Consider the following 14,808-nt stretch of genomic DNA (forward strand, 5'->3'; position numbering starts at 1 on the left):
CACTTGCATCGCTAATACAATGTTCCCGAAGAGGAAGATTATGAAGACATTTCAAATGTAATTGAAAGAAAATAGAAGTATTGGTTTGACATAAAATGATAAGATTGAGATGGGTGAGAGCCGAAAGGAGGATAGAGATTCAACATCTGGCTACTAAGCTCGGCCTGACGTGCCTTTGCCAAACACGCCTGAAGTGGTGTTTGATGAGCTGACTAAGCATGTTGATGTGCCAAGCACCCTCCATCAAGTCTTATGAAACAAATTCTTCATCTCTCATGAAATCAATAGGAAAATTGTGAATCGATTTGTTAAAGACATTTGAAACTTCTACACTCTTATACTACATTATATAACCTTACGAAGAAATAAAAATTTGATCGCAACTTCAATTTATTTTCATGTGAAGATGAAATAAAGTAAAACCATATGTCAAAAGAAGCATATATATAAAACCAAAAAAAAAAAGATAAAATATTATATATACAAACAAATAACATGTTATCATTTGGAAAAGCTAGATTAGTATTCCAACATCACAACCAAAGAATCTACTTTTTACATGTTGATTCTTTGTTGTATACTCCCAAAGGGGGACAAAATTTAAAATTAAATAACAATAAATAAAATAAAATAACAAGAAAGGTTACATCTCCCACCAAATTAATGTCACACCTTCAAGAAAAAAAACACCCCCTTTTGCATATGCTTCATATTTGATCTACTTTTTTTTTTTTAACTTTGTTCTCACATCATATGCTCATCACTTTTCAAAAACTTTGGTCATTAAATGATTGGAACAGTTTACATGATCTCCATGTTAGCCTTAGCCTTTGCAGCTCGAGATGACTTTGATGATGATGATGATTTCGGAGAGCATGTTGACTTTGACTTTCTACGCCTTTGTTTTTTTGGTATATTTGGAAGGTCTACGGGTGGTATATCATTTAATGTATCATCCGTTGGCCGTCTTCCCATTGCTTCTCCAAAATCTACACAAACATAAGAATAAATCAAATAAAACTTACCTAAATTATGTTTGGTGCATTAACTGAAAAACTAGTTACTAGCTGCTAAAAATGATGTTTGGTAAAACTAACTGAAACATGTAAAATGCAATAAAAGAGCATAGATTAAGTTTTCTAATAAAAAAGTTCAAGAAGTTCGTTGAAATGATAGCCGTAGCAACTTTTTAAAAAGCTAGCTTACAAGCAACCTTTTGGTTGCCAAACATGACAACCTAAAAAACTCAAAAAATAAGTTATTTTATCAGCTAGCTATAACATGTCAAAAATGGTCTTAACGTATTTTTTTTATTTTCAACTTTATTGTTGCTTATATGATTTGGGTAGACTTGTATTCAAAACGAAATTACATCATACATATTCGAAATCCTATGTCTTAATGGTCAACAAGCATAATGTGGACTTATAAAAAAAAAAAAAAAAAAAAAAAAAAAAAAAAACTTAATTTTTAGCTCACTTGAAATAACAAATATAAATTGTTGCTTTCAAGAAAATGTTTGCATATATCATGTGTATGTGTTCATATTTTTTAAAGCTAAAAGGTCTTGTGACATAAAAAGCCAAATCAATTTCAATCTATGGTAGCCAAGAATCTTTGGTAAAAACCAACTTTCGAAAGAGTACAAGTCACCTTTTTATTGGTACAAGTCATGTTTCAAATGGTACAAGAAACTTAGTTTATTTATGGACAAAATAAGGGACAAAATCTATCTTTATTTCAAGAAAAGTGTCCAAAACCCGTGAAATGGCCCACGTTTGCCCCTAAGAGGCTAATGTTCTTCAAAATTCAAACCAATTACCCACCCACATGGTGTGTATATACATATATGTATGGGTATATGTATATATATAAAAGTAATATAAGTATATATTTAGCATTTAATACATAGAAAGTAACATATTTAAAAGGGACAAGACATCTTATTTTAGGATAGCATTTATTTGATTTCGTGTTTCCAATTAAAACATTTTTTGCTAAAAGTTCCTTTTTTTAGAAACATAGTATCGACAGTTGAGTTATTTAATCTTTATACTTTAAATTCCCATCGTTTTTTGTTCAACAAACCTTTTCCCCGATCGAGCAAAAGAACCTACTACTTTACATGCTTATTTAGATTGTTGCTACCAAAAAAGGTGTTGATTATTAAATTCAATCAAGAAATGTCAAAAAAAAAAAAAAAAAAAAAAAAAAAAAATCACCCGTAATTGAAAATTAAATTGATATTCTCATTTATGGAATAAATTAATTTTCCTTAAAACTATTAATAAGAAATTTCTTTTTTGAAGTTGAAATTATCAAATCTAATAGTATATTATTAGAAATTATATATCGACTCTTCCAATCAAGTTATTGCATTTAATCTTTCCTTGCAAATGGATTATCATTATATTCGAATTGCAAACAATTCATAAAAAAAATGTACTTTCCTTCAAAATATGGTGTATTATCCAAGATTTTCGATTTAATGATTGATGGTTTCTAATAAATAACTAAATATAATGATATATACAATAATCAATTTCCGATAAAAACCATTAAAATACCTTGAGAAGACCAGGTAGACAGAGCAGAACCAGAATTTCCAATGGAAGTTGCTGCAAAATCAGGAGCTGTCTTGAACTCATTCATCTGAAATTTTTCAAAAAAAGAAATTATATTTATATTTCAAGAAAAGGGTATCGATTTCATATATAAAAAGATTTGAGTACGAAAAAAGAGGAGATAGAAATGTAAAGTGACCAAATTACCCAAGAAGGAGCACTGCCTGATGATCCATCCCAGCCAATATGAGCAACATGTTTAACATCTGTTGGGTACCCAATCTCCATTTCACGCTCCTTCATAACTATATCACAAAATCCAACATCAAACACTCAACAAAATTCACAATCTTGATGACAATAAAGAACCCTAATTTCGACAACATAAATAGAAACAGAGAGGGGGATTACCAAAGATTTGAGAGATGAATTTGAACCCTTTAAAAACCCCTTTGATTTTGGTCCCCATGGTTGAACAGAAAAACCGACAAGGGAAACTTCAAAATCCGTTGTAGAAATTGAAGTAAGAATATGAAAAAAACCAAACAAATGCTACTTCTTTCCCTGTCAAAAGAACCAAGCATTTCATCAAACAGTTGTCGTGCATCCCTTTATTCCAATTACTGGTTCCATCCAACTCCATCTGATACGTCGGTGCATCAAAGCCCCATTACAAAAACAATAAAATTATTACCTTTTCTAGGCTCTTTCTTTTCTTTGGATTTCATAATCCACATCCTTCTTCATTTTCCTTCAAGAATTCATACGTATTGAAAGGAAGATGAACCCTGTGAATGAAATTCGAAGAGTGGAAGGAAATCAAGGAGAACAGAAGAAATTTGGAAACAAGAATATATAACAAAAAAAACCTTTACCAAAAGTAGGATGAAATTAAAGAGTGGGTTGGGTTTATGTATGAAGAATCTTCTTGAAGGAAAGAAGAGAAAAAGGCAGCAAGATGGAGAACCACAAAGATCTCCCACAAGAAGGGTGAGGTGTTGTTTTAGAAGACATGGACAGGTCATAATATTGTACTATTTAGTATTTACTCTCTCCCTTTTACATTTTCTTTCCCTTTGATATTTGATTATTAGTAAAATAACATAAACCCAACTTAAATATATTTTTACAAAAGGAAATCATATGTTTTTTCGGTGTTATAATAAAAATATAAATAATCAAAGTCAATTATCTGAATTTTTTCAAAACAATCGAACTAAAAGACCATTGAGATTTGACCTAAATATCTCTACAATATCGTAGACCATAATTTTATTTCAAACATCATTGATCTTATTTTAGAATGTCAAAGACTGTTTGAGATGTAACATACATATATCCAAAATCTATATTCATATATTTTGGAATGTCAAAAACCCTTGAGACGTGACATAGACATATCCAAAATCTACATTCATATATTTTGGGCTTCATTTATCTCATATATTATAGTTTATAACTTATGATAATTATGGTTACCAAATTAATTAAACTTTCATGGTAAAAACTCAAAATTATTAATCAATTATTTTAAATAAATTATTAATTAAGATATATTTTTTTAATTATATAAAATTATAATCATTGATTTAAATAAATACGTGAAATTATATCGTCTTATAATCTGTATTAAGTTATTTTAACTTTTATCCTAATGTTATTAATCTAATATAATTAGAGTGTGAAATTTAAAATTTGAAATGGAAAATCAATAAGTTGACAAGTTGCATGTTATTAATTTGGTGGGTGTAAGGTCCTAATTTGCCTGTGTATCAATCAGATCCGTTTGATGGTGCGGAATCTCAATCAAACGGATGATGTCAGTTCAAATAGAAGAGAAGGAGAAGAAGAATATGATGAATCTTGTATGTATTGATATGAATGAAGATCCGAATACAAGATTCACACACACTAACACACACTCTCTTTTCTCTCTCTCTAGAACACCTTCAAATGCACACTTAAGCTCCTCTTTCTCTCTGTTCATCAATCAACTCCTCACCCCTTACACCTATATTTATACATAAGAAACATGGGCTTGGTGAACATGGGTCGTGAATGGGTTTACGGTCGTAAACCTATTTACGACCGTAAACACAACCGTAAACACATATACGTCCGTAAACATCAAGCTGTTTACGGTCCAAGACATAAAAAATACATTTTCCTAGAAAAGTAAAGTATAAATCATATTTTTGACCCAACAATCTCCCCCTTGGTTTATAACTTTCTTTTCTAAATGACCCAACAAGCTCCCCCTAAATAGTAGCTGACTTTTCTTGTGAATCTTCATCGAGAGCTTGGCTTCAACATTAATCTTCAAATTCATCACAACTTCAAGATGAACTTGATGAATCTTCAATGAATGACCTCATCTTGAGCAGTTGGGCTTTTCTTCAGAATTTGACATTGAACACACATTGGGTGAGGATGCTTGATGTACTGACTCTTGAAAGATAGCGCTTTCAACTTGAGAATCTTCAGAGAGAACATCAGAGAGAGCAAATCTTCTGGATCACTTCAGCAGGTCTAAGATAACAGCAGACTGATTGAGGGGGCTTCAATGCAATATGTCACATAATCTTCAAGTGCAGCTTCACCTTGCTTCTAGGGTTGAAATATTGAATTTGAAAGAATAATCTTCATTTCTTGCTCCTTCGAATGAGAATTCTTCGATGATCAAGAATGAAGCCTTGGCTCAGAAAATCTTCGATTCAGTCTCCATGAGTTTAATCTACACCCGGATTCACTTTTCAAGACAAAACAAAACTAAAAGAAAACTTAGCACACAAAATAAAACATAAACAAAAATATTTTTGGATTTTTTAAAAATTAAAACAGAAACAAAAATATTTTTGGATTTTTGATATTTTCTGAAAAAGAAATAAAACAGAAATAACACTATTTTTGGATTTTAATTTTTTGATTTTTGTTTGATTTTTGATTTTTGACTTTTTTTTTATTTTTAAAATTTTTAATTCTCCCCCTAAATTTGTGCATAGAGGAAAACTATGAACAAATTTAACAAAAAGAAAAATATTTGGGATCAAAGTTATGAGACATCCTGAACTTGTTTATCAGTACCTTCACCTTCATGAATATATCTGATCAATTGTCGGTATTGTGGTCTACTTAAACACGAAGAATATCGATAAACTTTTCTAAATGAACCATTTAGCTGACGACGACCACGGGTATTGTTGTCCACTTAAATTAAGCAACGAGATCTACAAACAACCTCTAAATGGTTTGATTTTAGTTGCACTAGAACGTGTTCCCCACTTCCCAATATACCCTGGTTATCAAGAACTCCTTACTTTAGGTAAGTAAACAATTATTAAGGAGGAACTCATATTTAGAGATAGATGCATACGTTGTGTCCCGGGTCGGATATCTTTCAATTACGCAGAAGGGACGACATATGACTAACAGAGATAGAGGGTTATAGAAATAGTAGGGTGCATATGCTGTGTTCCAGGTCGGATCTTCCGATCACGCAGAGGAGACAACATATGGCTAATAGATAAGAAGAATTTCATAGATAAGGAGGTGCGTAGAAATATATTTGCATATGTTGCAATCAAGGTCGGATCTTTCGATCATGCAGAGGAGGCAACATATGACTAATGATCTTTCGAAGAAACATATTTTATTCATTTTAAAACATTTAGGATGTCATTGTTAATATAGAAACATAAGCATAAACAGAATTTACATTCATTATCACTAGTGATCTATATCTCCTTAATCTCTCAGTGTAATGTCACTTCATATCGACACCTGTGATATAAATAAACTGAGTGGGTTAGGTTGGGAAACCTGGTGAGTACATAGGGTTTTCAACCCACCATAATATAGTTATTATGTTTAAACAATCAAACAATCAAACAATCAACCCAATTACTCATCCCGTTTATCTTCTTTAGTCTTAAGGATCTACCCTAAGAATCAACTATTCCTCGTTCATTCATTCCTAAGGATCATCCTAAGGAATCGGCACGAAGTCCATCGTTGCCACGGTTTACACAACGGGCACTAAGTCTGCATAGTCGCCAGGGCTTAGGCACTATGTCTGCATAGTCGTCAGGGTTTAGGCACTAAGTCTGCATAGTCGCCAGGGTTTAGGCATCAAGTCTGCATGATCACCAAGGTTTAGGTATCAAGTCTGCATGATCACCAAGGTTTAGGCATCAAGTCTGCATGATCACCAAGGTTTAGGCACCAAGTTTGCATGGACGCCAGGGTTTAGAGTACACCGGGTGAGCACATCGTTCACAACACCTACAGGTTGCGAGCCTGCTAGTGTTCCACTGGATTGTCTAGAATAGTCTGTGGTTGTCATCCATACTCTGCTGAATGACGAGGCCATCGTTTTGGGAAAAGGCTTCTCACATCGTCCACCTCTCACCCTCACCTCGTGGTCTATAACACCTCTCAACTCATCATCAAACTCATATTCCATCTATTACATCTACCCATGTTTTACCCCAACATTATCGTAGATATAAAATACATATACAGTTTAAATCATTTAAAACATGTATAAAATCGTTCATCGAGCATAGACAGCAAGTATTCAGATAATATGCACACATAGAACGTAATTTATATAAAATACTTCATATCTATGTGTAAGATGAAAGTAACTATGCACTCACTTGATTAGGTGGTGATTCCGAACTCAGACAGCACTTCGTTATCTCAAAACAATTTTCCTCGACAAAACCTAGTATCAATACCACTAAGGTTTAGTTTTTAACGTTAACCGCGACAAATTAATAGTCTAGCTATTATTACTATTATATAAGCGTTAAATAACACTTAATATAACTCATAATAATAACCCAAATAATTATTTTAAGGTCCTAATAATGTTACTATAATTAAATAAAAGCTATATTAAATATAGTATAGGCGTAGCTCACTTACAACGGGTTTTTATTAAAAACCGGGCTTCGCTGGAGCAGCGTTTTCGAGCTGAAATCTTTTCTTCTCGGAGCTGTCGGGCGCTCTGGGGCTTTCTTCTCGTTCTAGGGAGGTCCCCTAGACTTGGGAGGGGTTTAGGGAGGCTAGAGAGAAGTTAGAGAGAGAAAGAAATGCTTATGGTGTGAAGAAATAATGAAGGGTTCACCTTTTATTTATAGAGATTTTATAGTAAAGCAGCCGCTAAGTTTCGTCCGTATCTTCCGTGTACGAGCTCCGTTTTCTACGTTCTTTATATCCACACGTTGGTATTTACAAGGACTACAACTTTCATTTAGACCTCGTCGGCTAATTCTCCTTCTATCTCATATTTACAAAAACTGTATCGTATTTATCGCGCTCGAAGAGTAGTGACTAAGCTTCGTCCATATCTTTCGCATACGAGCTTCGTTTCCGACTTTATTTATATCCACGCGTTGGTATTTACGAGTACTACAACTTTCATTTAGACCCCTTTGGCTAATTTTCATTCTATTTCGGATTTATAAAACTGTATCGAATTTATCGCGCTCGAAGAGTAGAGACTAAGCTTCGTCCATAACTTTCACATACGAGCTCCGTTTTTTACTGTCTTTTTATCGTTTAACTCCTATTAACGATATCTTCATTTCTCGTTTAGATTATTTTGGCTGAAAATCGACCGATCTAAAATTCGAATTTTCGGGCTGTACAGTACTATGGTAAATCTTAAAAAAATCATAACTTCCTCATATGAAGTCAGATTTGGGCGTTTTGTTTTTTATGGACACTCTCGGTTTAACATTTTCTATGAATTTTGTTTAGATCGTTAAGGCTAAAATTTTCTCTATCGTAAATTCACTATTTACACTTTCCGGTGTCATGCCGGTTCCGTCGCGAAACTTCAACGGGTCATAACTTCTTTGTTATAACTCGGATTTCGGCGCTCTTTATATGTACGGAAACCTTGTAACATATACTAAAACTTGGTTAAGATTATTTATTCTAATTAATCCTTTGCCAAAAGTCGTTTTCGACCCCTATTATCTCTAAATGGACTATCCCGGATCTACGGGCGTTACAGTTCCCGTGTTTATCTCATTGCTCAATCTACCCGAGCTTTGTATGGTCAGTCCAAACAATCCTAACTAAATCCACATTGTTAAATCCTTCGTGCCTACCAGCACATTGATCACAGAGACTAGACAATTCAGATTCAATTCTTTACACATGTTTTAAACTGCCCGTTATCACATTCTTGATATCACTTCCCAATAATAACTACTAACGAAAAACTATTAAGAAAATGAAAAATTGTCTTTAAAACGAATCAGAGTAAGATAAACTCAGGAGTATAGAGAAGAAAACGCAAACCGTAATTCACCGATTGAATTTGCATCCAGAAGGTCTGAGAACAGCACGTATAATCTTAGAACGGATCCGAAAATTCTTCATGTCGTTAAGCACAAACCCCATGTGATCCCTTCCTTTCTTCCCTTCCCGCAGAGGACACATACTCTCAAACAAAGTTTTGAATGTTGTACAGTTGAGAGATGCCTCATATCATGTGCCTGGAACAACCACTACCAACAAACCGAAGTCTGATGACATGCCTCCATAACTGCTCCGACACAGAGCGGGATTAGTTGGTCTTTGGAACCCAGTCCATTTTGAAACTGGGCCAACCTTTGTCATCAATGCAGGGTACTCTCTCCCATGACATATCCTGCTTATCACAAACAAAAGATGTAGAAATATTAGAAGCATTAGAAGATTTGGGAGAGTGAGCCTTTGGAACCCATTTTTAGTTGGGTTTAATCCATTTCTTTTTCGATCTGATGGGTGGCTCAGTGCTTGCTTTTGATCTTAATGTCGGCCGTTGAAATAACATTGACCGAACCGGTCTTTGTTTTACTGGAGCATCTCTTGGATTAGGCTTCTTGGCAGGCATTCCCTTCTTGCCTTTGGGATTCGGATTCTTGGCCTTGTGGGTTTGATTCTTGGCCTTCTGCGCGTTCCAGTCACCATTGTCTGAACGTAACCTGGAAGGGTTTCTTTTGAAGTGTCTCCCACTTGGTGCGTTTTGCCATCCTTGTGCGTAGTAGGGAACGTATGCGTGATTAGGACAATTTTTAGCAATGTGTCCAGGTGTTCCACAGTGAAAACATGTCTTTTTCTTCACTGGGAAGTTGTCTCTTCCTGCCCATGGTGGCGTATCTGTGGCTTGTCTCTTATTGATCCCACATGCACACTTACAACAAGCACTTTGTTGCGCTGGAAATGGAGGCCTGTATTTCTCAACGACAGGTTTGTTAGGAGTAACAGAATTCGAAGCAACAGATTCTGAGTTCAAGGCGTCATTGGTTTGTTCAGTAGTGTTCTCCTTGTTCTCATATTCTGCTACTTTACCTACACTTGAAGTAGAAACATTAGTATTTTCAACCTGAATACCTCCTGACACAAACCCAACTGGTTTGCCATATTAAAGATGTGTCTCCTTGTCAATTTCTTCCTGTGTCATAGGGATGGATGTGTAGTTATGATTGAAAGGTGGAGGAACACTATCATACCCTAGACCCTTGTTTTGATTATCTTTGAATTTTAATTGGCTTTCAAATAAGGACTCGACTGTCTGACTTGACACAATATATTTTTTGAAACTAACATCTGTTTTTCCATACTTAATTTTCAAAGTGTCAAGTTCTTCAGTTACAACAGCAAGTTGTCTTTTAATATAGTCATAATTTTCACACTTGTTGCTATACTCTTCCTAAAGCTTCCTAAAGTCTTTGGTTTTTGCTTCTAATTCAGCCTTCAGGGGTTTCTGTCCTTTCCTAAGTTGATATCCTTCGTATTTTAGGTCCTCGACTTCCTTTTTTAGCAAATCATTATGTTCACGAAGAATTTTAATCGTATCTTCACAAGATGGAGTACATGAAACTTCATTGACCAGGATGTTTGCAGAACTCATTGTTTTTCCACACTTCAAAGCGTCAAGCTCTTCAATTACATTAGCAATACTAAGACGATTGAGATCTTTTGTCTTCTTGATGACAGTTATGTTCATATCCCACGATTTTGGAAGTGAATTCAGTAGCTTTTTGTTTATCTCAGATTTGGTCAAGAAGATCCAAACTATATTCGTCTCAGTAATGAGTGTGGTAAATCGCTGCAGCTGAGCCTCCATGGTTTCTCCGGGAATGTAGTTGAACATGTTTAAATTTTGTCTTAACATATCCTGACGATTCTTTTTCATGTCTTCAATTCCCTTGTAGACCTCAAAAACCATTAAAAGTCAAATTTAAAGAATCAAGCTTAAAAGTCAAAATTAAATTTAAAAATGTCCTTTGACTATAAACCTCAAAAGTCAACCTTAAAAGTCAAATTTAAAAAGTCAAACTCAAAAGTCAAACTTTGAAAAGTCAAACTTAAAAGTCAAACCGAAAAACTAAATTTGAAAATTTAAAAGTTAAACGAGAAAGTCAAAGTTTAAAGTCAAAGGTCAAGTTTTAAAAGTCAAAGTCAAAGTTTTAAATAAAAAGTCAAAAATTAAACACTAAAATTTTTGGTTGAAAATGTAATTTAAAATTAAAGGAAATTGTGTTTTTGGGTTAAAAGTGACAAATTTGCGAAAAGGAACCGAGGAAGTGAACTTTAAGAATTCAGAACGGAAGTATGATATCATCTCACAATGTAGTTGAGCTGGTAACGTGCTTGGTTGTGTTTGCAGGAGACCCGGGTTCGATCCCCGGCATCTCCAACTTCGCTTCCTTTTTATTGATGCGAGGATGCTGAGTGCGAAGCCTGTCCGAAGTTGGAACCGATGCTGAGCCGTGAACGAGGTGAGGACCGCAGACTACGGGCCGCAAACGCCGTCGTAAACCGCCGGCCGGAATCGACGGCCGCAAACCGCCGGCCGTAGTCTCCGGCGGAAACCTAGCCGTAAACGTCGCCGGCACCTCGCTGGTTATGACCAAAAACAACGATTTTTTGCCCCTTTTTGCTCCAAAACTCGATCAAAAACACGTTTTTATCAAAAACACAAAGAACAAACCTCCCCTAATTTTCAGAGATCTATCAAAAAATGCAAAAATATTTCAAAAATAAAATCAAATAATCTCCAGATCTAACAAAAATGACTGATACAATCCAAGCTCTGATACCAATTGTAAGGTCCTAATTTGCCTGTGTATCAATCAGATCCGTTTGATGGTGCGGAATCCCAATCAAACGGATGATGTCAGATCAAATAGAAGAGAAGGAGAAGAAGAATATGATGAATCTTGTATGTATTGATATGAATGAAGATTCACACACACTAACACACACTATTTTTTCTCTCTCTAGAACACCTTCAAATGCACACTTAAGCTCCTCTTTCTCTCTGTTCATCAATCAACTCCTCACCCCTTACACCTATATTTATACATAAGAAACATGAGCTTGGTGAACATGTTCCGTGAATGGGTTTACGGCCATAAACACAACCGTAAACATGTATACGGCCGTAAACACCAAGCTGTTTACGGTCCAAGACACAAAAAATACATTTTCCTAGAAAAGTAAAGTATAAACCATATTTTTGACCCAACAGTGGGACTAATAGGGTGACACATGACAAAAGAAGAATAAACATATTATTTTATTAGAATAGGGAGATTATATATTTTGAATTTTAACATCTCATAGTCTTTCATCCGAAATTCTGGACGACGCCTTTTGGAGTATATATTTCAGACAAACTACATTTGGTATATATATATATATATATATATATATATATATATATATATATATATATATATATATATATATATATATATATATATATATGGGTTTTATCTTAAGAACCTCAACTACACACTTACCTTATTCAAAATGAGTTTATTTAACCATTTTTGTAGAGTGTCTTAGTATACTCGACTGTCATGGGAGTGGATCAACGGTATTATGTTAGAATAATGTTAGATTATACATATTATGGTTTTGATCAACTTATGATATCATTTTTTTTTTTTTTTGCATTGTTAACTTGTTGGCTTCTAAGTTAAGGTTATAGACAAAACCTATCGGTTTGTTTTTTTAATCTCCTGCAATGAACTTTGTTTTGCAAATACTTCATAACAAGTCAAATATTCTATAAATGTTGTTACAACTTTGCATCTAAATATTGTGATCTCATATGTAGTTAATCTTTTTGGAAGTAGGATTAAGTGACTAGTTAGTCATATATCGATATCCTACACCAACTAGAAACTTATTAGTTTGGGGGAAATCATTATGTAAGAGAATAATCTCATCTGGTGTTGGTAGCAATCAAGCAGGTAATTTCTCCCCCATTATAGTTACTTTGTATGTACAAAACACAAAAATTATGGATGTCAAAATGCGTTCTTGATAGTCGTATTTTGTAAAAATGAAAATTAATGACAAACGATGCGTAAGAACAAAAATTAAAAAGAATTGGTGAGAATACATGATAATGACGATATTTCTATTAGGTTAAACATATTCATATTACTAAACAACTTATTCTCTTAGTCGTTATCATAGAAGAACATTATCTACATATGTGTACACAATAGATGAAACTATATTTTAACATAGCAATATATATATATATATATATATATATATATATATATATATATATATAGGTTAGGTTATTTTGTTTTCACTATCTATTGTGTGCATCTATGATTGATTCTGGACTAATCATTTTAGTTATTTTAATAAAGTAATTAATGCATATTACATGTTGAAGATATAATGGATATTAATTACATCTTCAGCATTTAATATGCATTAATTACTTTCTTAAAATAACTAAAATGATTGGTCCAGAATCAATCATACATGCACACAATAGATACTGAAAATATTTGAACCTAGCTTATATATATATATATATATATATATATATATATATATATGTATGTATGTATATGTATATGTATATGCAATAACACTAATTTGATAAAACATTTTGAAAATAGAAAAGTAGGTAGAATGAAGCATACTAAATTACTAATAGTGCAACTGACCGAGATGTGTAAAAGGCGATAATTGATGTTTGATTTGAAGACAAAACCAAAATATTTTTAACATTAAATTGTATATTTAATTTGAACGACTGATTACTTATTAATCTAACCATCTTATTAATACAACAGAAAAATCAATAAAACTTATGCGTCTCAAATAATATATTCTCTTACTAATAACTTTGTAAAATAAATTATATATGACTTTGGAAGTATAATATACTAATAATGGTTGGGTTAGAATTTTTCATGGAAAAATCAAGCAAAGTTGACATACATTGGTTGTAGAGTGAGTAGACTTGCTAATGACATGAGTTCATGATTAGAGGGGTGAGTTCATTATTAGAGGGGTGAGTCGGAGGAAGTGGTGTTATGCTCACTCATGCTGTCACTCTTACAATATTTCTTTCACTTTTACTGTAACATAAATGTCATGTTTGTTTTTAACACAAAAGTGTGGTTCTTTGCCTCACACTAAGTGGGGTACCACATCTTTTTTTAACAATTTCATTTAAAAAAAAACTTCATTTTTAATAAAAAAACATAGCATGTCATCACTTCAAAATAAAATAAAAAAACATTTTATTGTCTTATTAAAAAAAACAAAATATTACATGATATTAAAAACAATCCTAAACACTTATGAAAAAAAAAACTAGAAATCTTAAATCTACAAACTCAATAATAATAATAATAATAATAATAATAATAATAATAATAATAATAATAAACAAGAAAAAACAAATACAAAAATGAAAATAAAACATACAACATGAAGTCTATCCGAGAACTCGTCTCCCAAGTTATCCGGAGGATCCAAATTAATGTTAATGTGTTGAATCCCGTAAATGTGTTCCACCAAATCCATGCGAAGATTGTGAAATATTTCAGTGATATGTATCTTTGCTCTTTTATCTATGTACTCGTCATCACTAACTTCTATTGGTTGTGTCTCGAGGTTGGTTTCATGCTTGCCATACGCACATATCGCTCTTCCTTCATCTTTGATAATCATATTATGCGATATGATACACGCATACATGACTTCTTCAAGTTTTCCCTCGCTGAAAAAAATGAAGGTTTTTTCAGTATATACCAATGTTTCTTAAGAGCTTTCTTGATCTCTCTTGAATTTTTTACATCTAGAATCATGTGGACATGGAAATGATTTATAACAAACACATCATACTCAGGATAGATCGCATCAACAAGATAACAACCACACTTATATGGCGTTCCATGCACTTAAAATGAAGAAT

General features: G+C 33.2%; 1 protein-coding gene across 1 annotated transcript; it reads right to left on the reverse strand.

Annotated features, from left to right (window-relative positions):
- Positions 1–447: 447 nt before the first annotated feature.
- On the reverse strand, positions 448–3,588 carry LOC111890965 (CRIB domain-containing protein RIC10). The gene is made up of 6 exons (XM_023887045.3): positions 3,440–3,588; positions 3,259–3,352; positions 2,976–3,128; positions 2,772–2,869; positions 2,568–2,652; positions 448–989 (listed from the first exon to the last, which is right to left on the reverse strand). Exons 3-6 carry the CDS (start codon positions 3,031–3,033, stop codon positions 802–804), a joined length of 429 nt encoding a protein of 142 aa, XP_023742813.1. The 5' UTR covers positions 3,034–3,128; positions 3,259–3,352; positions 3,440–3,588; the 3' UTR covers positions 448–801.
- Between the last annotated feature and the right edge of the window lie 11,220 nt (positions 3,589–14,808).

The sequence above is a fragment of the Lactuca sativa genome, chromosome 7, assembly GCF_002870075.4.
Source record: "Lactuca sativa cultivar Salinas chromosome 7, Lsat_Salinas_v11, whole genome shotgun sequence".
Lineage (NCBI taxonomy): Eukaryota > Viridiplantae > Streptophyta > Magnoliopsida > Asterales > Asteraceae > Lactuca > Lactuca sativa.